Here is a 24,889-nt window from a genome sequence, read left to right on the forward strand (position 1 = left end):
GGTAATAACATTCTAATTTGAGGTTTTTGTTGATTATAGGTTTTTTTAGAATGGAAGAGGCATATAGTGAAATTGGAAGCAGGTAAGCGGTGGATAGGGGTTTTCTGTAGAAAACTGTCAGTTAATGTTTGGCTCTATATAAACACCTTAGCTTTTGATCTGTCTTTTTTGATAGCTTGCTGGATATGTGCATCATATTTCTGGATGTCATCTATAACAATGCCTAATAATTTGGATTGCGGTACTACATCAATTAGTACGTGGTTTGAGGAAGTAATTTGAAATTGTGTTTTTTTTTTCATTGAAAGTTTTTGAAGTGAAGAGAAGCAATTTAATTTTTTTCTGTTTAGAAGGAGTTGGGAGTCAGGTAACCATGGTTTGACAGATGTTAAAGAGCTCTGTGTGATCTGCTGAAGTTTAGACAATTTTTGTGCTGCATAAATGAGGATAAAGTCATTAGCATATTTTATTATGGTACATTGATTCGATGCTTTATGAAGGTCATTGATAAAGATGTTGAACAGTAAGGGACCAAGTACTGATCCTCGAGGTATGTTATTCTGACTGCTATTTAAACTGCTTGTTGTCTGTTTGATAAATAACTATGAAACTACTGAATTCTGGGATTTGAGAATCTAATGGATGATAGCATTGGAGGAGTTTATCATGTAAGACTGTACCAAAAGCTTTTGATAAGTAAAGGAAGAGGACGGAGACAATACTGACACTATTTCTTTCCTGATTAATTTTGTTAATGTAGCTTAGTATGGCTGGTGTTGTACTGTGGTAGGAGCAAAAGCTGTGCTGGGTTAGGGGAAAGGATATTACTGTCTATAAATTATTTTAGTAGCTATGACTGAATGTATTTCTCTAGGATTTTTGAAAGTGGAGGACAAATTGCAATCAGCTTGAGATTTGGTAGTCTGTAAAACTTCCCCTTTGTGCAAGACTTTTTCCATCTGGAATGGATGTAACATTCTTGGAATGACCTATTTATTGAGCTGGAAAGAGAGTAGGCCAGTACAACAGCTGCCATCTTAAGGTATTCTGCAGTAATATTATCACAGGCAAGAGTTATGCAATTGAGTTTTGGAAGGTGCTTTCTTATAGCTGATTTAGTAATAAGTTGTAATGTAAATTGAGGTTAGAGGGTATTATTTGGTGACAGTAAGAGTTGCTGGTATTTGAGTTTTTAATTAGAGAATTAACACTTTGAATTTATTTTATTTGTATTTGTTTTTCAAGGTAGAGAACTGATCCATGGGCTCTTTTCAGACTCAGCTCGTGAGTGATGTCTAGTTAAGTGACTTGCTCACAGTCACACAGTTAGGCAATATTGAAGTGTCCCAAACAAAGGTTCAGTTTGTGCAATTTTGAATCAGCAGCCATTAAAAGTATCAATAAAAACATTAGTTTATTTGACAGTAAAGAATACTTTTTCTACCCGTTACAGAATATTTGGAGGAAACTGCATTCTTTGGATCTTTCTGCACTGTATGGTTCCAACCAGCACACCCAGATGGTTGTGGAAAAACTCATGCCTTTAGCATTACAAAACGATGATGAGGTCACACCAGCACATGGACAGCTTGCAGAAGACTTTCCACCTGAGAGCTTACCTTCACTCATATACTTTGAGGAAGTATACTGGCTTGGAAAAACACATACATTTAACACCAGAGGAAGTATTAAGACAATGCCCCCCCCCCTTTCTCCAGCGCACTTTTGGAACATTTGCAAATCTAATGTTTGCTGCAGCTGCCACAAACTCAGAACTCTGTGAAACAGTGGCACAGGAGACTTAGTTGTCAGTTGTGTAAGAGCTTACTTGATCCATGTGCAGTTATGGATGTTCTCACCAGGGAACAGAAAAAGATGGATGACTTTAGGAACAAGCCTTCTCATCTGTCATACATGCTAAAGATGATAGCACTTTTACATACCATATCTAACTCGTAAAGTTTATGTTCACATATGCATGGGATCACAGCACTTCTTTGCAGTATGACTTTCACAGGGTTATCACATCTATGTCAATGTTAAACATTAGTAATGATGAACATTATTATTTGCAATGCTGGATTACTTCCACTTAAAGATATGACTGTTTCATGATGTTGTCAGGCAATTATTTCCATTTTTGTGTGTGAAGGGATGTCGGAGTATATCGGTGTATGGTTTGTTGTGTGGTGTCATTTTGGGAAATAGCACTTTTGTGCATGACTCACTGGCTGTGTTTAGGTATGTTCACTGGGCTCTACGGTTTGCATTTTAACTTGTTGCTGCATCACTGATTACATATGGTTTAAAAATTCATTCTTCATCTGTTTAGCATTCAATGAACAGGAGTTTTGGCATGTGTGTGTGTGTGTAAGTGTGAGCGTGTGTGTGTGTGTGTGTGTGTGCGTGCGTGTGCGTGTGTGTGTGTGTGTGTGTGTGTGTGTGTGTGTGTGTGTGTGTGTGTGTGTGTGTGTGTGTATACTTACAGGGAGAGATATTAGAGGAAACAAGGGAAGCTGGGAAACAACAGACTAAGGCAGAAAACACAAAGGACCAGAGAAGGAAAAGATTGAGTACCTTATGCAATGATATGGCTTCAAGCATTGCAGAAAGACTGCAGCAAACAAATATTCCAAACTATTGAACAAGAAAAACTGGCTCCAAAATCCACAAATCGCACCCACTAGTATACGATGTTCTTAACGCAAAGATAAATTTATTTGTACACAAATAAACAGCATTTTCACCAATCAAAAATAAGTTAGCTTCCTCAGAGAGACATAAAACATTTTCAAACGTTTTAAATGTTGGCGCCATTTATACATTGCTAAAACAAGCATGCTCAAAATAATACACGTCATTTCCTTCCATTGCAATTTTTTCCGTGTACCCATACACTCTGTTAAAAAATCTAAGGCATGTAAAGAGAAACATTTAAAATATTCAATAAATTTTTAGAAGTTGCAGGGATAAATAATTCCTATCAGACCATGCAACTCCTTCCATTAAAAAATCGCCACATCCACAAAGGCTAAAATTACATATTAGTAAAAACATTGTGTCAGTATACTCTCAAATAACTGACTGTTACCTTTAATCATTTCCTTCATACATTTGCTTCATCTAATCTGCAAAATTATATCCCATGTATATACCTAAGAATACAAGAATCTTGAATTTATGAGGGCACCAACTACGGGCCCTAATTTTTCCATAACACTAGTGTGCCTTCGATAATAATGACCTTCAATATGATAAACTACACTCCATACTAAATTTTTATAAGAGTGTGGATTGAGAGCCACCCTGTTAACCACCCAGTCACCTTCATCCACAATTCAATCCTTATAAGTTTATTGATATGTTTTCTAGGGTTCACATATTGTACCCTAATACTATCCTTATATGTACATACCCATTATTAAACTATCTATTGTAACTTTTCAATTTTAAAAGACACGAAATATTACAATTGTCATTTAAGCCAGGGGTGTTGAAGGCATTCAATTTAATTTGCCATTCCAACTCCCTGGTTTCTAGTCTGATGGATGTGGGCCCTCCTCTACTATTCTGTGGAATGTGGTCTATACCTATAAAGTAGAATTTATGTCCTATTTCATGGTCTATATGCTTGGCTAAGGCATTTTCAATATTTTGTTTTCTTATAGCGTACATATGTTGGTAAATCCTTTCCCTAAACTTACGGTCGGTCTTACCAACATAGTACGCAGGACAACTATCACATGTAGCAAGGTAAACAATAGACTTAGTTTCACAATTTATCTTGTGTCCAATGGAGTACTTTCTACCATTAATTTGGAATGTACTTCCTGTTTTTACACAACTACACCAATTGCATCGCCCACAAGCGAATGTCCCTTTTTGTTTGGAAAAGGAATCATCTTTGTTCCCTTCTAACAAAGTTTTTAAGTTCTTCCCTTTCCTATATACGATGGTGGGTTTTTTCCCCAATTTTTCCAGTAATAATCTATTACTGGAAATAAAAAAACTATTTTTGTAAATAATGGAACTAATTTCCTTAAAGTTGGTATTATATGTTGTAATAAAACTCGATGAGTAACTCCGTACCCCTTCACAATCTTGTGTTGGAGGAAGTTCCATGTCTTTATTTTGTACCCCAAGGATACAAGTGGACTCCTCACTACCATTGCTAGTATGTACTTTCAACAGTGGTGTGTAAAAGCCATTCTCTCTCTTGTTCCTCACTTCCACTATTAACTCATTTATTAGGCCTTCAGGATAGTCTCTATTTTTGAACATGTCATGAAGAAGCTGACATTCTTGGTTAAATTTCTCTTCAGTACTACACATCTTCACAGCTCTAATCAACTGTCCTTTAACAATGGAACGTTTCTGTTTGTATGGGTGCTGACTAGAGTAGTGAAGAAATGAGTTACAGTAGGTTTGTTTCCTATGTATAGAAGAAGTTAATGATCCATCTTCCAAGTTCTTATCCAGTTTTACATCCAAATAATCTATATTAGATGTAGAAAATTTATGTGTAAACTTAAAGAATTTGGTAGTGTTGTTCATATAGTTAAGGAGTTGCAACGCATCCTGTTCTGAACCTTTAAATACCATAAAGATATCATCCAGAAATCTGGTGTAATAAACAATCTGGTTTGTGTAGTTTGAATTCCCAAAGATAAATTGCTTTTCCCAGTATGCTACAAAAATGTTAGCAACTGAGGGACCACATGGTGAACCCATTGCTATGCCTTGTGTTTGCAAAAAATATTTTTTATCAAATATGAAAAAATTAGATGTTAATATTATGTCCAAGAGGTCCGTTACTATATCAATCTCATTTTTAGGGGCCTCTAGACCATACAAAAAACTGCCTATCCACTCAGTGGCCTCCAAATGGGGTATAGATGTATACAGGTCCACTACATCAATGGTAAGGAAATTCCATAGTGGATCAAAATGGAGCCCATTGATGTCAGACAGGAAAGACCACGAATCTTTACAGATATGGGAGACTGTTTTTATATATTTCGAAAGGATTTTGTCCACTAGGCATGCACATGGGTAAGTCATAGATGATCTTGCATCTATACGTGCTCTCATGGGTGGGTTGTAAAGGTCTTTGTGGATCTTTGGAATCCCAAAGATAACAGGGGTCTTTGGTGTAGTGATATCTATATATTGGTAGGTGTCATTATCTATTTTTCCGGCCAAAAATAGATCACGAAAGTAACCCCTGTTTCTAGAATAGACCTTATTCATCTCATTGATAGATGCAGTTGTGTAAGCTGGACTCTCCAAAATGCCAGACATTTTATGATTATAATCAGCATTGTCTAGGATGACCAGCCCCCCCCCCTTTGTCAGGTTTGAAAACCCTCACTGGTAAATAACAAAGTTCATTTAAGAGCACTTTTTGTTCCTTGGAAATATTGTATTTTGGATATCTAGAACAATTTTTTCTATTAGAGTCCAGATATCTAAGGTCAAACTCACACACTCTTTCAAACAGGGACAAATCAGGGTTATAGGTGGATTAAATACACTTGACAATTTTAATTTACAACCTTCCTGTTGCATGGGAGTTGTGAACAACAATCCCAGATTTAACTTCCGTGTAAAGCATTTCAAGTCAATAATAGTCTCTGTCAGATTAAACTGACTACTGGGTACAAAGGTGTTACCAAGAGCCAATAACTGGGGGATTGACCTCTCGTTGTACATAAGCCTTGATCAAAAACTGTTAAAATTAAGGAAATTACAACTGGAAGTATGTTACCTAAACCAGTGTGTACAAGATCAAATGGTTCCAAAGGGGCTACGCAGTTCCTTTGCACCAACTGGACTATTATCAGATGAATCTTTTTTATCAGAACTGCGAGTATTATTTGATCAACAAGGTCTCCAATTGTTGGAGCTAATGATCAAACATTATACATCACATATTTCTATACTGACAGTTGAGATTAATGACCTGGATAAACTAATCAAGATGGACATTGACTTTGTAAGGTACAAATATGACTATGCACGCATCTTTAACAGCATAGATGCGTTGCTGGTTAAACTCAAAGCTAATAAGAGTAAAAAATTAGCGAGAGACAGATTAGCTTACCAACAAAATAAAGCCTATGTTAAATTAACTATGGCTTATGTACAACGAGAGGTCAATCCCCCAGTTATACCAGGCAATTCCAACGAGCATGATCAAGAACCCCAAGTAGACCCAGTAGCCAATACCATGGAAGATGACTATGAATCAGGAGTTCCTGAGGGGCCAAGAAGAAGCAATAGAATTAAGGCTAGTAATTACAACAACAAGAATGGACAACGACCCCAGGGGGAAGGCCAAAAGAACCATTCCGTTTTTTTAGGCCAGAGGAACAACAACCACCAGAGGAACTACAGGAACAGACGACGGAACAACAACTAGGTGTGAATGGGGAATTTCAGGTGGACATGTCTTATGATACTGGGGTGAAAATATTGGTGAATACTAAAGGGGATTTCAAAATCTACAATTTCTCCAGTTTCACTATAGAACAAGAGCTAATTGATTTATTGGCTCTTGGTAACACCTTTGTACCCAGTAGTCAGTTTAATCTGACAGAGACTATTATTGACTTGAAATGCTTTACACGGAAGTTAAATCTGGGATTGTTGTTCACAACTCCCATGCAACAGGAAGGTTGTAAATTAAAATTGTCAAGTGTATTTAATCCACCTATAACCCTGATTTGTCCCTGTTTGAAAGAGTGTGTGAGTTTGACCTTAGATATCTGGACTCTAATAGAAAAAATTGTTCTAGATATCCAAAATACAATATTTCCAAGGAACAAAAAGTGCTCTTAAATGAACTTTGTCATTTACCAATGAGGGTTTTCAAACCTGACAAAGGGGGGGGGGCTGGTCATCCTAGACAATGCTGATTATAATCATAAAATGTCTGGCATTTTGGAGAGTCCAGCTTACACAACTGCATCTATCAATGAGATGAATAAGGTCTATTCTAGAAACAGGGGTTACTTTCGTGATCTATTTTTGGCCGGAAAAATAGATAATGACACCTACCAATATATAGATATCACGACACCAAAGACCCCTGTTATCTTTGGGATTCCAAAGATCCACAAAGACCTTTACAACCCACCCATGAGAGCACTTATAGATGCGAGATCATCTATGACTTACCCATGTGCATGCCTAGTGGACAAAATCCTTTCGAAATATATAAAAACAGTCTCCCATATCTGTAAAGATTCGTGGTCTTTCCTGTTTGACATCAATGGGCTCCATTTTGATCCACTATGGAATTTCCTTACCATTGATGTAGTGGACCTGTATACATCTATACCCCATTTGGAGGCCACTGAGTGGATAGGCAGTTTTTTGTATGGTCTAGAGGCCCCTAAAAATGAGATTGATATAGTAACGGACCTCTTGGACATAATATTAACATCTAATTTTTTCATATTTGATAAAAAATATTTTTTGCAAACACAAGGCATAGCAATGGGTTCACCATGTGGTCCCTCAGTTGCTAACATTTTTGTAGCATACTGGGAAAAGCAATTTATCTTTGGGAATTCAAACTACACAAACCAGATTGTTTATTACACCAGATTTCTGGATGATATCTTTATGGTATTTAAAGGTTCAGAACAGGATGCGTTGCAACTCCTTAACTATACGAACAACACTACCAAATTCTTTAAGTTTACACATAAATTTTCTACATCTAATATAGATTATTTGGATGTAAAACTGGATAAGAACTTGGAAGATGGATCATTAACTTCTTCTATACATAGGAAACAAACCTACTGTAACTCATTTCTTCACTACTCTAGTCAGCACCCATACAAACAGAAACGTTCCATTGTTAAAGGACAGTTGATTAGAGCTGTGAAGATGTGTAGTACTGAAGAGAAATTTAACCAAGAATGTCAGCTTCTTCATGACATGTTCAAAAATAGAGACTATCCTGAAGGCCTAATAAATGAGTTAATAGTGGAAGTGAGGAACAAGGGAGAGAATGGCTTTTACACACCACTGTTGAAAGTACATACTAGCAATGGTAGTGAGGAGTCCACTTGTATCCTTGGGGTACAAAATAAAGACACGGAACTTCCTCCAACACAAGATTGTAAAGGGGTACGGAGTTACTCATCGAGTTTTATTACAACATATAATACCAACTTTAAGGAAATTAGTTCCATTATTTACAAAAATTGTTTTTTTATTTCCAGTAATAGATTATTACTGGAAAAATTGGGGAAAAAACCCACCATCGTATATAGGAAAGGGAAGAACTTAAAAACTTTGTTAGAAGGGAACAAAGATGATTCCTTTTCCAAACAAAAAGGGACATTCGCTTGTGGGCGATGCAATTGGTGTAGTTGTGTAAAAACAGGAAGTACATTCCAAATTAATGGTAGAAAGTACTCCATTGGACACAAGATAAATTGTGAAACTAAGTCTATTGTTTACCTTGCTACATGTGATAGTTGTCCTGCGTACTATGTTGGTAAGACCGACCGTAAGTTTAGGGAAAGGATTTACCAACATATGTACGCTATAAGAAAACAAAATATTGAAAATGCCTTAGCCAAGCATATAGACCATGAAATAGGACATAAATTCTACTTTATAGGTATAGACCACATTCCACAGAATAGTAGAGGAGGGCCCACATCCATCAGACTAGAAACCAGGGAGTTGGAATGGCAAATTAAATTGAATGCCTTCAACACCCCTGGCTTAAATGACAATTGTAATATTTCGTGTCTTTTAAAATTGAAAAGCTACAATAGATAGTTTAATAATGGGTATGTACATATAAGGATAGTATTAGGGGTACAATATGTGAACCCTAGAAAACATATCAATAAACTTATAAGGATTGAATTGTGGATGAAGGTGACTGGGTGGTTAACAGGGTGGCTCTCAATCCACACTCTTATAAAAATTTAGTATGGAGTGTAGTTTATCATATTGAAGGTCATTATTATCGAAGGCACACTAGTGTTATGGAAAAATTAGGGCCCCGTAGTTGGTGCCCTCATAAATTCAAGATTCTTGTATTCTTAGGTATATACATGGGATATAATTTTGCAGATTAGATGAAGCAAATGTATGAAGGAAATGATTAAAGGTAACAGTCAGTTATTTGAGAGTATACTGACACAATGTTTTTACTAATATGTAATTTTAGCCTTTGTGGATGTGGCGATTTTTTAATGGAAGGAGTTGCATGGTCTGATAGGAATTATTTATCCCTGCAACTTCTAAAAATTTATTGAATATTTTAAATGTTTCTCTTTACATGCCTTAGATTTTTTAACAGAGTGTATGGGTACACAGAAAAAATTGCAATGGAAGGAAATGACGTGTATTATTTTGAGCATGCTTGTTTTAGCAATGTATAAATGGCGCCAACATTTAAAACGTTTGAAAATGTTTTATGTCTCTCTGAGGAAGCTAACTTATTTTTGATTGGCGAAAACGCTGTTTATTTGTGTAAAAATAAATTTATCTTTGCGTTAAGAACATCGTATACTAGTGGGTGCGATTGGAGCATTGCAGAAAGGGAAGTCTCACTTCAAAATTAAGGAGGTAAAGACTGATAGCTGACCTCATAAAACAGTTAGAAAGTGGGCTAGTGAAAAAAGGAGAAAGGAAAGACAGAGACAGCGAGAGACACACAGAAAAAAAGGGCATGGCTATTCTTACAGAGAAAAGTAGTTTTAGCAGACAGTCTTTTATTAGTATCTTGCAAAACACTGGTGCTTTTTTAATTTTAGCATCTGTCATCTACAGTCAAAAATGCAAGGCTGGAAGGGGAATGTTCTATTATTTATACCAATAAACGGCCAGTAAGAAACATAGTTGTGGAGAAGATCCATTGTATGGCTGACCATAGTAGTCAAAATAGTAGAATTACAGGCAGGTAGGAGGGCAATGTTTTCTTAGACAATATTACAGTATGCTTTAAAATTTCGACAGTATGGTACTCAGTATCACCATTTCTTAAAATGTTTAAACCATTAAAGGTGTAGTACATTATACCCATGGCTTGTTTTATGACTGGTTTCTTTACTTTTCAGAAATTCTGAAACCTGAAGGATCTAGAAATGAAGCTTTCCACAATGAATTGTCTTAATTTTTTAAAATACTATTATTTCATGCCTAAATGTGAAACCACTTGTATTAATCATAGCAGATAACAGCTCAGAAATGCAAATGCACCCATAGTTTTCCTTTTTTTTTAGTTGTGATAGTCAACTAATAAACCATGGCATGCCGTGTATTACATAAATGTAATGCATGTCTTGTTTGATCTCCAATGAGGTGGCTAGGACAAGATCATGTCAGGAATGCAACAACATAATTGTTTATTTATTCAGGTAGGAAAAACTCATTGAGGGGTCAGCATAGTTCTATAGCTGTGTGTGGGGATACAGAAGTGTCTGACATAGAGTGTCTGTGTAATTATTTACTAAGCTCTTCCTCATTACCCTCATACAACTGTATGTCCCAACAACTCCTCCAGCAGATGAAGATACAGAGGACATTTACAGTATTGTCTGGTCAATTGTTATTGACACACCATCACAGGACTTTAATGCAGAGATGAATATGAATGCTGTTGACAGACAGACATCTGTGATAGGTTTGGTCAAGGTCAATGAAATGACCAAGGAGAATGACTCTTGGACTTCTGCCAATATAGCAGTTTGGTGGTTATTAACATGATACACCAACATCCATTTTATGATCTATATATTTTGAATCTCCACAAATGATCACAAAATAAATCATACTAATTACATTCTGTTAAGATGAAGATGAATGAAGAGTATTAAAAATGTAAGGACATTCACTGGACCAGATTATGGTTCAGACCACAATGTAGTGAGTCCTACCTTCCACATGGGTATTCACATCAAAAATTCAAAGTGCTTTATTCCACATTTCAGCCTGGAGAAGCTAAAGTCTGATATTAGTTCATTTGCTTTCTAAGTAGAAGTCAAGAATAGGTTTGATGCAGCAAGAGTTTTAGAAAATGAAGACAAATGGCTTAAGAAGCAGTGGACAAATTACATGACAGCCATGAAGTGCCATCAAAGTTCTTGGGTAAAGCATGGCATGTGCTAACAATCCATGGATTTCAGAAAAGGCTCTATAAATGATGGAGGTAAGGAAAAAGATAAAGACAGGTAAATATAAATCAGCAGTCAATAAAGAAATACTGATCTGCTAATGCTGAAGTACAAATACAAATGTGGAGAGGCAAAACGACATGTTGTTAGCAACAGTGTGCAGATACTAAAGCAGGATTAATAAACAAGTCACAAAAGGTGTATGACGTTGTCAGACAACTGCACTCTGGTTTTAAGCCACAGCAGAAAACCATAAAGTACTATAATGGAAGACTGTTAAATAACATGGATATGCTATACAGCTTTATTCTGTCATAATGATGAGAGTAATGGCTCTTTTGTATGTTCGAAGTAATTACATCCCAGAAACTGAGCAAAAAAGTTCATGATACCATCAGAGGCTTTCATAACAGAAAGGCACCAGGCAATGACAACCTTCTTGCTGAATTATTTAAGTCAAGTAGACAAGGTTCAGTTAAATTGTTTACCATTCTATGCAATACAATTTTGCAGGTGAGACAGTGACAAAAAGACTGATTCCACTTTGTCTTCAAACTGATCCTTTAAAGAAAACACACACATATGAGATTGTGTGAATCACTGGACAACATCATTGATCAGCATGGTCAGCAAGTTATTTTTACAAGCCCTTTTTTCAAAGTTTTGCATCTGTTATTGAACAAGAACTGGTGGAAGAACAGATGAACTTTAGGAAATGAGTTGACACTAGAGAGCAAGTATTCAACCTTTTTATAATTATCCAAAACAATGAGTTCAAAGGTCACACAGGAAAAACAATCAGTAAAAACAAAAACAACAATCTAAATCTAGTAAGGCTAGACTTTCCACTGTGCGATTCCTTAAACCTCTTGTATTAGCGGCAGCATGGGATATATGCAAATCACCCTTTAAGGACATCAGGTGTTTGCATATATCCCATGCTGCCTTGCTAGATTTTTCTTTTGGTTTTACTGATTGTTTTTTCTGTGTGACCTTCTTACTCATTGTTTTGGTTTGTTGGTTAGCATAGTTTGCAGATACCCTAATGGTTATGAACATCAGCTGGGTACGACAAGCCTGTGTTTCTAAAGGTTAGCCACTTATTCCACTTAAGCTGTGCTGATGATGATATAAGAAGGTTGAAACATGCAACTCCACAGCTAATGGGGTTTGGCTTTATTAGCCTAAGTTTGTCCATAAATAGACTTAAAAAGAAAAACGTCATGGACATTCTGAATTGCCACATATTTGAAACACCTGATGTCCTTAAAGGGTGATTTGCATATATCCTATGCTCCCTCTAATACAAGAGGGTTAAGGAGTCACACAGTGGAAAGTCTAGCCTTGCTAGATTTTTCTGCTAATCTTTCTATAATTACAGAAAATGATGGAAAAGGCATAAGAATACAACCATTCACAATACCTGTTCACTTTTAGCTAAATAAAATGTGTTTTACATTGACTGGGACTGCAGTTCTTGTGACAGTAAAAAGGTAACCTGGTCTGTCCAAGTTGAGAAACAAACAGGAAGGCTTAAAGGGAGAATTACTTACTAGTTGTCAGATTTGTTTCTGCTACCTTTTCACTTTTGACTAACTAAAGTGTATTTTTATATTAAGAAGACTAGAACTGCAATTTTAATGACAGTAGAAAGGTAGCTTGGTTTGTCCAAGTTGGGAAATACACAGGGAGGCATAAAGTGAGATTGTATCATCAGCCAAAGGGTTTTTAGTTGGTTTACTCACTTTTCTTTGAGTCTATAAATTCAGCGTGGTTGCTCAGCTGTTGGCTCTGTCCCACAGAGTTCAAATGCTTGGCATCCATTCCTGTGGTCTCAGAGTACTTGGCTTGCATCTGGTGCTATCCAGGCTAAGACCAGTACTTTAAATTGAAATACTGCACTTTTCTAAGCTATTTCTGAAGACTGCTGCTGTATTTTCTAATTATTTTATTTTATTTTTCTGTATTTCATCACTGTAAAGTATATTTGCTTTTGCTTGGTCTAGTTGCTGCCAGTATGCTTTGAAAGTCCCTTCTAATGTATGTTTTCTTCATTGCTGGCTTGTCTGCCTTACAATCACATTGTAATTACTTGTTGTAGCTAGTTGCTTGATTTGTTTCTGGTACCTCTTCACTTTTCACTAATTAAAGTATATTTTTTACATTAGGAAGACTGGGACTGCAATTGTACTGGCGGTAAAAGATAGCCTGGTTTGTATGAGTTGGGAAATGCACAGAGAGGCTTAACATTAGATCATTTCATTGGTCAGGGAATTTTTTAGTTGGTTTAGTCACTTTTCTTTGAGTCTGTAAATGTCATTGTTCATCTTGCAGTGGCATTTAGCAGTGTCTTGTATAGAAGCAGGGAACTTAGAAACATTTTTTTTTGCTATAAAACTTTTCATGTAGCTTTACCCAATACACAGCTGTCCAAAGAGCAGTTGTTTGCACTCTGAGGAGCACTGCTGCACAACTTTAGTCATACATAAAGAGTTGTAGTTTCTACCTTCATAGTACCCAAGTTAGCCTGCTGTACCACCCCTTTATAGTGCCCTTAAAAATGACCTGATACCATGCATAGGCACTTTCCCAGTTTCTCAGCTGCAGCTTGGTAGATAAGAGCATCCTGAGACAATGTAGGAATTGTCTCATATTCACTGACAACCAACTAATCTTTAGAGAAACAGAAATACTATCTGAGAGTTTTAATTATACAATGTCACAAGAGGCAAGACTGTCATACAAAAGCACTCAAAATAACAATCAGATTGTTGGTAATGTAAACATTACACCCACCACACACAGTACTGTCCCAACACATAGACCAACATATGCTGAGGCACTTAAAAACAACCTTCCTAAATCTCAAAGGCCACCAAGACATTAGTACTATACAACAAATCCTCAGCAACCCAAAAGTACTCCACCATTCAGAGCAACACCCAACACAACACACACAGCTACACCTGTTGCATCCTCAACCACAAAGCCCATAAGGCCAGCCAACACACTACCCAATATTTTAATCACAGGAGACTCCATTGGAAAACATGCAGATGTCCCACTCACCAGACAGAATAAGGAGAAAATCACGGTCAGTTGTCTATCAGCGTCCAGGATCTCCTAAATCACCCATGCACTCGAGTCAATAGACCACAAGTACCAGTATGATTCAGTCCTAGACCATGTGGGTATAAAAAACTTAAGATGTACCTCTCTGGACTATATAAAGAGAGACATTGTAAAGCTTCTGGAGTGTGTGTGCCCGGTTGGCATGTACCTAGCATTGGCATCATTCTATCTTCATCAAGGATGCCATAATATGAACAAACGATGACTGACTTCAATAATTAGCTTAGTTTTTGGTGACATTTCAGCATGGGATGATAGAGTCTACAAACCACATTGCTTTGCTAAGGATGGTCTGCACCTGTCCAATCTAGGCTTTCGAATACTGGCTAAAACATTGTACCCCACAGTGCCATTTTTAGACACGCCAAACTGACAAACCTTCCAACATAACACAACCAACCCAAGGGAGTTTAAAATTGTTACTGCTAAATGTCAGGAGCCTAAATCTCCACTCCCTCCAGGTTCTCCTCACTTTGGAGAATGTGAACATCTGTGCAGTTACATGGTTTAAAGCTACAGAGAACACCCCAAATGTACAGGGCTACAATGCCTTCCAAACATTCAGACCAGCTACTGCACATGCAGGGTCCAAATGTGGATGTGTCTCAGTCTATATCAACAACAAACTCACCTCAAGAATACTCCAACAGGATGACATGCTTAAACTTCTCCACATCCTGATTTCCATAGGCAAAGTCCCATATCCTATACTTACAAGCTACGGGGCACCCTCTATGACCCACGCAACCCATAACTTGTACTTAAATGTATTATAGGCCCTCACCACATTCATGGCTGACTTCAACTACCCCACCATAAACTGGGATGCCTACATGACAATAAACTTACAGGCCCAAAGATTCCTGGCCTTTGTAAACACAAACAACTTGGACCTGATAGCACATATGCCCAGTAAGGGTGCAAACATACTCAATGTGGTACTTACATAGAAATACTCTGTAGCCCCCTGCCCACCCACCCCAGTGCAGTGCCCTCTCTGGTAAGGTCAGACCACAAAGCTGTCTCCTTCATAATAAAAATCAATTATGTGACCCAGCCTCACCTGGTAATGTCAAGGAACTATTCTAAGGCAAATTTCCTACTATCAGGTGATAACTTGTTATAATTTCAAGCCCCCCCCCCAAACCCTGAAAACACAGCTATCTATGCAGAATTGTTGACAGAAACCTTGTGCAAACATGTCAATAAATGCATAGAGTCAGCTGTGCCTACCATTAATAAGCCCAGAACTAACTCAAAAAATAAACCACCTCAGAGGAATCAACAGATAACAGGTTTCACAACAAAAGCAAAAAAGTCATAGCCAAGATTAGGAAGTGCTACACTCAGCATGACAGAAACATTCTCATCAATCTAAACAGGAAAATATAGCCTCCCATGCAAAGGATAACCACAAGGCTTTCTTTAGCTATTTCCAAAACCTCAAAGGCAGCACACAGCAGTGTGCCGAAATGGTTGTAAATGGAGCCACCTACATGGAGCCAGAAGATATAGCAAATCTGCTGGTAGACTAATCCAGCTCTACTTTTACACTTTCTCAGCGGATTCCAGGCAATACCACCAAAGAAAACCACCCCAACTACCACTAGGGACCAGGTCCTAAATGTGCTCTCTAAGGCCAAAAACACTGCATTAATGGACCCCAGATAACATCTCAAGATGCTCCTAAATAGCCTGAAGCATGATCTAACAGGACCAGTGGAGTTACTGCTTAACCATAACCTCTAGATAGGCTTTGTGCCACACAAATGGAAAACTGCAACAGTCATCCCTCTGCACAAGGACAGGCCATCAACAGACCCCGGAATCTGCAGACCCATAAGTCTATCTGGTCTCATATGCAAAGAAATAATTATCATGGAAGTTATTAATAAGGCCATAAAAAAAACTTCAAACAGTGAATCCAACCCAGTTTGGTTTTGTCAAGGGCAGATCATGCCTACTCATCTTGGTGGACTTCTTTTAGGAGGTCATCAAGGCAATGAATGAGGGCAAAATGGTGCATAATGCCTACCTTGACCTGGCTAAGGCATTTGATATATATCTTGGAAATTGTAAATAGACTGCTGGCTCTCAGATAGGATCCAGGAAGTTAAGATAGGACAGACCACCTCCACAAAGAGGCCATTCAATAGTGGAGTACCTCAAGTCTCTGTACTGGGTCCACTCCTTTTTGACATCTACCTCTCAGAAGTCAAGGCCAACGTCAAGAGCCTCTAGCTGACTAAGTTTGCAGATGATTGCAAACTAGGAGCAATCATAGAATTCCCCCCAAGACACTAACACTCTACAAGAAAGGCTAACACAAACAAATGACTGGTGCCAAATACTCAGCTTATAACTCAATGCCAAGAAATGTATTATAGTACCCTTTGGGAAGTCAGCCACCATAGGAAATCACCTCATCGATAGCATATCCCTAAGAGTAGAACCAGTAGTCAGGGATTTGAATAAATATATAGATATCAACCTGGCTTTCTACCAACATGTGTCTAAGGTAGTAAGGAAATCATTCTATGTTGCTCAATTTATAAGCAAGGACATGGCATCTAGGTCCAAGGAAGTCATCGTTCCACTGTATTCATCCTTCATCAGGCCCATCATTGAGTGCAATGCCCCCTTCAGTATGCACCTGACCAGGCACATGCAACAAGTGAAACATCCACAGAGGTTCCTCACAAAAAGAATACAGGGAATAAACAGCATATCCTATATAGATCGCCTCAAAGCCCTATCACTATACTCTATTTTCTACAGACAGTTGAAGGCACTCTATGTCTGGCATACAAGGCATCCTTGGACCCCACACTGATGGACCTTTTGCATATCTGACAAATGAACAGCATAGGAATTACCCAATCTAGGGATTTAAACTTTGCTTGCAACATAAATAGGACACTTGAGGGACAGGTATGTGTTTCAGAGAATTCCCCTTTTCTGGAATATGCTTTTCATGTATGTGAAGCAGAGCTCTTTTCTAACCCTATTCAAGAAAAACCTGGACCAGTGGGTAGGAAATCAGAAAATCAACCTAGGTTTAGCACCTATGTCTTTAATGGACGGAGACAGCATGTAAAACTTGCCCTGGCTTACATGTACCGCTTAAAATAACCTTTAAGGAACATACACTTGTGGGATACAACTCATGTTCATAGGTTGGTACTAGGCTATCAGCCCTAGGGCCTGTACAAGCCTAGCCATAACAGTTCCCTGGCTATTTCTTCCCACAATATTTACTTCCCTGGACCCCTGTCTAGCAGGGCAACTGATGTGATCCCTGGGGTAAATTTCCTATCTCCCATCCAGTCGTCAAGGTTCCTTTTGAAGAGGGTCAAGGTGGCGCTCTGCTTGACATGTATGGGCAGTCTATTCCAGAGTATGGGGAGTCTCTGGGTCAGGAACCTATCCCTCCAGCATGTTTTGTTCATTGTGATGACAAGGTTTAGGTCCCTGGAGCGTGTACCACATTCATTGACTATAAAAATTCTTTTGACTCAGTGGGCTACTGTAAGTTGTTGAATGTGCTAAGTTGAATGGATATGAACAGTAATATAATTGGGGTCATCAGACATTTTTATACAAACCTATAAGCAACCATCATAGTAAATAATGTTCTCTCAGAAACTTTCCAAGAGAAGAACAGAGCTCAGCAAGTTTGTCTAATCTTACCTGTTTGCTTCAATCTATACAACGAAGACGCAATTGGAAATTTTGTGAGTGAATTGTCCTGGACTGCAGTTCAAATATATAGTTCAAACATCAACATCTCACATTACGCTGATGAGACTGTCTTCATTTCTTTGCAACATTACCAGATGAACTGCAGCAATATTCTCTTAAAATAAACACAACCAAAACAAAGCCTACAGTGGTTTCTTGACAAGAGGAAATCTTTTACACATATGCCACGTATCATGTCTCAAGCAAGTGAGAGTGTTCAACTATCTCTGGGTTAACATCAATCAAGATGGTGACTGTAGTAAGGAAATTTAGGTTAAGGTAGTTGACAGCTATTGGGGAATTAGACTATATGCCCAAATGTGGATGGATCATGCTATAAAAGCAAGGCACATCAAAAAAGCTTATAATCTTTAAAAAATAAATGAAAAAATAAAAACACTAGGCCTCTATTGCAGTATATGAGCAAGAGAGAGATACCAGGCATGTGATCATCACACTATTGATCAATAATTAGAGTGTCAATAATGTGTGATTCTGGTGTTTTGCCATGAAACAATGAGACTGATATCTTGGGGATTTCTTTTTTCTCCAACATGGCACTATCTCAGAAATTATAAATATAAGCAACGTGGGATGTGAGTGGGTTGCTGCTCCCCATGTTGGAGGATACTGGTAGTACGCTCACTGTAAAAATGTTGTTTTTGGTAATTTTGTGAACTAAACAGAGGCTCACGGTCAAGTGAATGTGACCTTTTGCAATCAATGTTGTGGGAGTAGTTCAGAAAAGAAGGGAGTTTCATTAGGGAGCCAGATGTTATGGCTGGACTTTGCAGAGGGTTGATATTAAAAAATATATATCATTTTGAGATAGATGGATAATGCAGCCATCTCTAAGTGGGTTGAATGGAACATAAGGCATATGTCTCAATTCTACAAGAATCTCAGACAATGTGCATTTAAATAGGCCCTATTTCCAGGGAGTAGAATCTGGCAACTCTCATTTTACAAAGCAAGGTAGAGGACAGGTGATCAAAAGTCTATCAGAGATGGAGATGGAGAGATGACATATACAATTGGACAGGCCTGTCATCCTATACCACTGTAGCAGATGATAGGAAACACTGGTGAGATGCTATGGTAAGTGTTTCAGTGATCTCTGACCCTTGATAATAAGAATGGTACAAGCCAATGCATATTCATGTTGGTTCTTCCAGATAATGGGATTAACTTTTTTCTTTTTTCCATTTTATAATATTAAAGGAGATTCATATCCATTAAGATTGTTCAGTACTGCAAACCTCAAAGCACAAATCCACAGTAAAACACATTCAAAACTAACAGCCTGATCAGACAAATCTTTCAGACACATGAGCTCACAGTTATAAAGCTGTCAAACTGTAAAAACATGAAAAAGCATTAAAAAAATCTACAGAGGAGTTATTATTCTCAGTGTGAGGTCAAAGAATCTAAGCAAAGAAGAAATCATGAATACAAAAAATGCCTTTATAGTTCTTCAGAAGTTTCCAAGATCAGAGAAATTAAAAATTAAAATACACTCTGAGCAACAAAAAAAAAATTACTACTAAATTGGTGGGATCAGCAGCACATAAGCACCTGCCACTTGGAGCAGTTGTGCCTCAGGAACTGTGATATAAGTAGTCTTGTACTGAGCAACTGATGGTAATCCCACAGATTATTGTGCTATCCCTCAACACTTAAGAGTTGTCAGACTTCTATGTAGCCTAGCTGTGGTGCTAAGCACTTAATATTATCTATATCAAAACTGCTCAGTGGACAAGTACTTGTTTCTGCTTACAACTAGAAGGACTTACTTTTCAAGAAAAACAAAGTATTAGGCATTAGGAATCTCTTTTGGTCTCTGCTTTGATTTCCCCTATGTATAACTTAATGTTTTAATAATGTAATACAACAGGACTGCATAGGCATAGCTTGTCTGTGTTACTCTATTACATTTTTTCATGCTAAAAAACATTATTTACAGAATGCAGAAAAACTCTTACATGCCAAGTTTGGTTTGCAATAGTAAATAAGACCAGTCATCGCATTTTTATCACCAGTTGTGATTTAGCCTGAGCTCTGCAGTCTGTGTTAGAAAAAACATTACTAGTTATCTGTTCATAATACTGAATGTTAACTCAGTAGGATATCCATTTGTAAAACGTCCAGGTTTTGGAACTAACCAAAATAGTAGATCACGTATCCAGAAACTACCTGTGCTACTTGGGTTTTTAATGGCATTTATTCATATTTTACAAATTATATAACAGATAATAAATGTTATTTAAATACTGTTTGATATGAATTTGTTAAGTTCACAGAAAACAGTATTATTTACAGTGTTTAAAGCCATTCCAGCCCTGTCCATTTTAGATTTGCCTGAATCCAGATTATGGTATTTTAAGGTTTCTGACCAGTCTGCTGAGAGCTTATGTTTCTGTCCATTCATCTTGTTTGCTTTCACAGTCCTTCTCATCAACTTCATTGGGTAAATTGTGCCTTTGTGTGTCCTGTTACATTGTTCTCCACTGCTTAGCTGCATTGCATTTAGTCACATATGAAAGGATCAACTTGTTTACTTCCAGTCTGTTACACCAGCCTCATTTGTTACCTCCAGTACCTAATATACAAAAAAATGCATGAAATTTCCTTTTTTTCTGAAACATCAAACCCCATGTGCTGCATGTCTGTTCTCAAATAAATTTTATATTAATGCAGTAAAAATGTGTACATTGTCTGCATTAGGTAAATTCCATCTAGCATTTTGCAGCTACTGCACAAACATTTCTTATTTACTAGCATTACTTCATGCCCTTTAATACTATACTGCAGTGTTAACAATTGGTGTGTTTATAGCCCTGTAAACAGAAACATTAACATGTTAAAGCAGTTGGCCCCTTGGAGTAGAGACAAGGGGTCTATCTGCTCTGTTATGTTCTGCTCTGAGCCAGGTTTCAATAATGGCCAAGGTATCAGACGGTCATGGGTGGGCTGATGGTTTTGCCTGATTGCCTCTCTTACAGTGATTGTCGAGGGTGTATGTCAAAGGGAGCACATGCTGTTATAATCTTCAGATATGATCAGGAGCCTAGTGGGAGCATTCTGCTTACAAAAAAAGTCAGACTTTTGTAGGGCTAAACTGTCTACATGAGAGAGCAGCAGTGTCCCCATGCTAAGCTCACTGTATACCTACTGTTGGGCAGTGAGGACACAGGACATGCAGCAGAGGTCAAAAAAGGCTAGGCACATGGGAAACAGCTATGAGAACCTGGTGTGAGATATTTCAGAGGAAGATTCCAGATTAAAGCAGTTCTGTCTGTTTCATGTTGACATCAATAATTAGGAAATGGCCTAAAGAAGACATCTTGGAATTACAACTAACAGTAGGGGGATTTTAGGAGAAAAATAGTGAGAGTATGGAACATAACTAACTTCATAACCTAAGAAAATTGTTAAGGGATAAGATGGAGAAGAGGAATGCAGATGGAAATACAATAAACTGAAAAGGAGTAGTTAGCAAGAAGAGTATGAAAAGCAAGATGGAGTGTTGCAACAGGGGAAGAATGGGACTTAGAAGAGTGTAAAGGAAGATGAAAATAGGGGTAATGAGGAGAATTTACTTAAATAATCCAACAGTAATGATGCTATTAATGCAATATGTCTAGTGCTTTGTATAAAGTTTGAGTCCTGCTTATGGAAACTATGATGTAATAATGTGAAAATTTAGATGTGCTAAAAATAAATGTGAAAACTCTGGACCACTTTAAAACTAATTAAAGGTCAAATTAGGGATTCAAAAAATTTTGGATTTGATTCTCAACAATATTGCCACCCTATGCTCACCACCTACAGTTACTAAGCAAGTGGTCAAATCTGAACACAGTTACGTAACACTCACTATGAGGTAAAACCTGACTTTCCACAAATTCATTCTGTGTTTACAGACTACTCTAAGGCAAACATAATCCAGTTAACTCATGATCTAATGTCATTTATGTGCCCTCCTCACCTGAATGACCTTATTATGCATGCTGACAAATTTGTGGATAATTTCAATGCCCACTTCAAGGCATGCATCGATGCAACTCTCCCCATAAGACATAAATGCAATGCCTAATTCAAGAATAAACCCTATGGTAGAACCCTAGTATATACAAACTATATTGTAAGAGAAAGTAACAATAATGTGTAACGGCAATCTTAATATCCCATCATCTAACGATAAATTTAAAAAGATCAACCAAGAGTTCAGAATCAAAATCATATCCTCCAAAACTAAGTATAAAATGAGAATGGCTACCTCTGCTAAAGACAGCCAAAAAGCCTTCTTCAGCTACATCAGAAGTTTTATTGGTAATGCCCATCAATGCTCAAAGCTAATACATAACAGCAGTTCCTCATACCTTAAGCACATAACCAACATATTAGTGGACACATTCAGCTCTGACTTTACTCCCCTATCTCACCCTAACTTTTCCCAACTTATTAGCATACTCATACCACATCCTCAGATCACCACTGAGCAGGTCCTCAATGCTTTCTTCAAGCCAAAAGCACTTACTCCATAGGTTCTGATAATGTGCCAGTCTGCCTTCTTGTCAAAACCAGGCACTGTTTGACAGACTCATTCAGCCCTTACCTCTCTACTGGATTTGTGCCATAAGAATGGAGAATTGCAGTGGTCATCCCACTGCATAAGGTGGCTCGACTACTGATCCAGGAAACTGTAGACCTATAGGCCTTAACAGCAATATATGCTAAAGTAATGAACACAACTTTATGGAACTTATTATCAAGAACATAGGCAGTCTACAAGCCCTAGACCACACATCTCATCTGCAATGACTCAGGCACACTGCTGATTTTGATCCTCATATTTAGCTTTGATCCTCCTAGACTGACTAATGTTCCTCACATAAAAAAACAATTCTCACACCTCCACATTAATGAAAGCCACAATTTCACTTTTGTGAAAGGCAGCAAGATACATAGTAAATGGCTGGGAGGAAATATTTTAATAAATGTTTAAAAAACCTACTTCAAGATTCAAAGGCACTTCTTCAAACGCTGCTAAGGAAATACAACACTACGTGACCTAGGCATGTGACTTCTGAGGTGGAAGCTCCATGGCCATTATCCTAGATTTAAGTCAGAATTCTACCCAACAGTGGCAGCAGATACACCACTCTGTTCAAGCATCCAGCTCTATCTGCATGCCTGTCATCAGTGGACATGTAAAAAAGAAATGGTAGAACCCGTGACTATGTTTAGTCTTTCAGGAAACCATTCTAGAAAAGTAGCACAACATATACTTGACCAATTTACTTTCTGCTGTCCTGTAACCCAGTATCACAGCTAGGACTAATTTAAAAGAATATACATTTCAGTTTAGCAGAATGGCCCAAACAAGAGAATATCTAAATGATACCTGGCTCTGTACAAGTACTACTCCTGGATGATAAATGTCCTGCCTCTTACATCCTCTAAATCTTTCCAAGCACTATACCCTTCGGTATTCGTCCAAAATCTCCTTGTCCTCTTCCTTTTCTTCTTCTTCCTTCTACCTGTCCTAAAATATTCTTTCTCATCTCTTAATGCTCATCCACCAGTTCCTCCTCTTGTCTCTCCTTCTACCAAGTTCATGTCCAAATATGTTTCACAGCTCTTTAGATGCTGCTGCTATTAATTAATGATATTTTCTTTAAATGTATATCTGCTAATTACGTGCATACCTCCATTTACAATGTTCTTTATGTAATTTTTTTCTCCTTGAAAAAAGTTTTATAGCTCATTACATGGTGTTGCTATCATTTAATGATACTCTGCTCAAATGTTACATATTTGTTGACTACTTGCATTCTTCTGTTTACTATGTTCCTTATGTAATGTTGAAATTTTTCTGGAGCTTTTCTCCACGGGCCTCCACTGAAAAGGGGTGTAACATTCTGTCCAGCTGGACTATCCTGATAAACAAATTGAGTAAATAAATAAAATAAAGGGGTTAAATTCCCAATGACTGAAATTCCCTAATTTGGTTACTACTAGTGACATTTGATGTATCGGTACCTAACAAGATCCAGTGCATGATACTGTGTTACTACTCTGCTGACTGCACTGTGGATTTGGATCACATGTGTCCGTGGATTTGGATCACATGTGTGCAGTTTTGACATAGGTAGTAATCTAGTACCTCTAGGTTAACCTACATAATAAGATGTTCCTTTGTCTGCAAACTCTAGTATGTACTATGCCAATAGTAGTAGCTACTTCTCACTTTATTAATTTCTCATGTATGTGACTGAGACTCCATTTAAGGGCTATGTATAAAGGAATAGCATTAATGCTTGCTACAATTCATCATCATTAAACATGCTTAGTGCTCCATTATTTTTAATACGTGCTTGCTCTCCCCTTACCATTCGTGTATTGGGGAAGGTCAAAGGTTTCTGTCGCATGAAGCCACTTCCTGCTGAATGAGTTTTCATTGGTAGTGGTTCTGCACCAGTTGGGGTATCATAAGGCATAAAATGTTTTCCTGTGATTGAGGCATAATTATCTTGAAAAAGGTATCTGTAAAGAAAAAAAATGAGAAGTCAGTATCATAAAGATTTATTGGGTTATCCACATTCTACAAAGAAATCTATTAATGATTGTTTCATTATTTTCATCTACATTTGCCATTAACATTTTACCTGCATTTACCACATTCTTTTATAATGTACTTTTTTATCTGCCACTCCAAGTGTCTTGTTGTTCTCTCATTTGGCTCCTATGAAATTCATTCTCTGATATATGCTTTAACCAGTTGAGTATCATGGGAAAACTGGAGCCTATCACAGGGCTCAGGGGGTACAAGGTAGAGAAATTAATCTTGGATAGGACACCAG

General features: G+C 37.5%; 1 protein-coding gene across 2 annotated transcripts in view; it reads right to left on the bottom strand.

Annotated features, from left to right (window-relative positions):
- PPP1R32 (protein phosphatase 1 regulatory subunit 32) overlaps positions 1–24,889 on the bottom strand; it is a 1,379,387-nt gene that overhangs the window by 1,119,807 nt on the left and 234,691 nt on the right. For both annotated transcript variants that reach the window (XM_044059651.1, XM_044059652.1), the window contains exon 4: positions 24,419–24,572. In XM_044059651.1, coding sequence (XP_043915586.1) covers positions 24,419–24,572 — 154 coding nt within the window. The remainder of the gene's footprint in view (positions 1–24,418; positions 24,573–24,889) is intronic.

The sequence above is a fragment of the Protopterus annectens genome, chromosome 17.part0, assembly GCF_019279795.1.
Source record: "Protopterus annectens isolate FY-2018-M chromosome 17.part0, PAN1.0, whole genome shotgun sequence".
NCBI classification, from domain to species: domain Eukaryota; kingdom Metazoa; phylum Chordata; order Ceratodontiformes; family Protopteridae; genus Protopterus; species Protopterus annectens.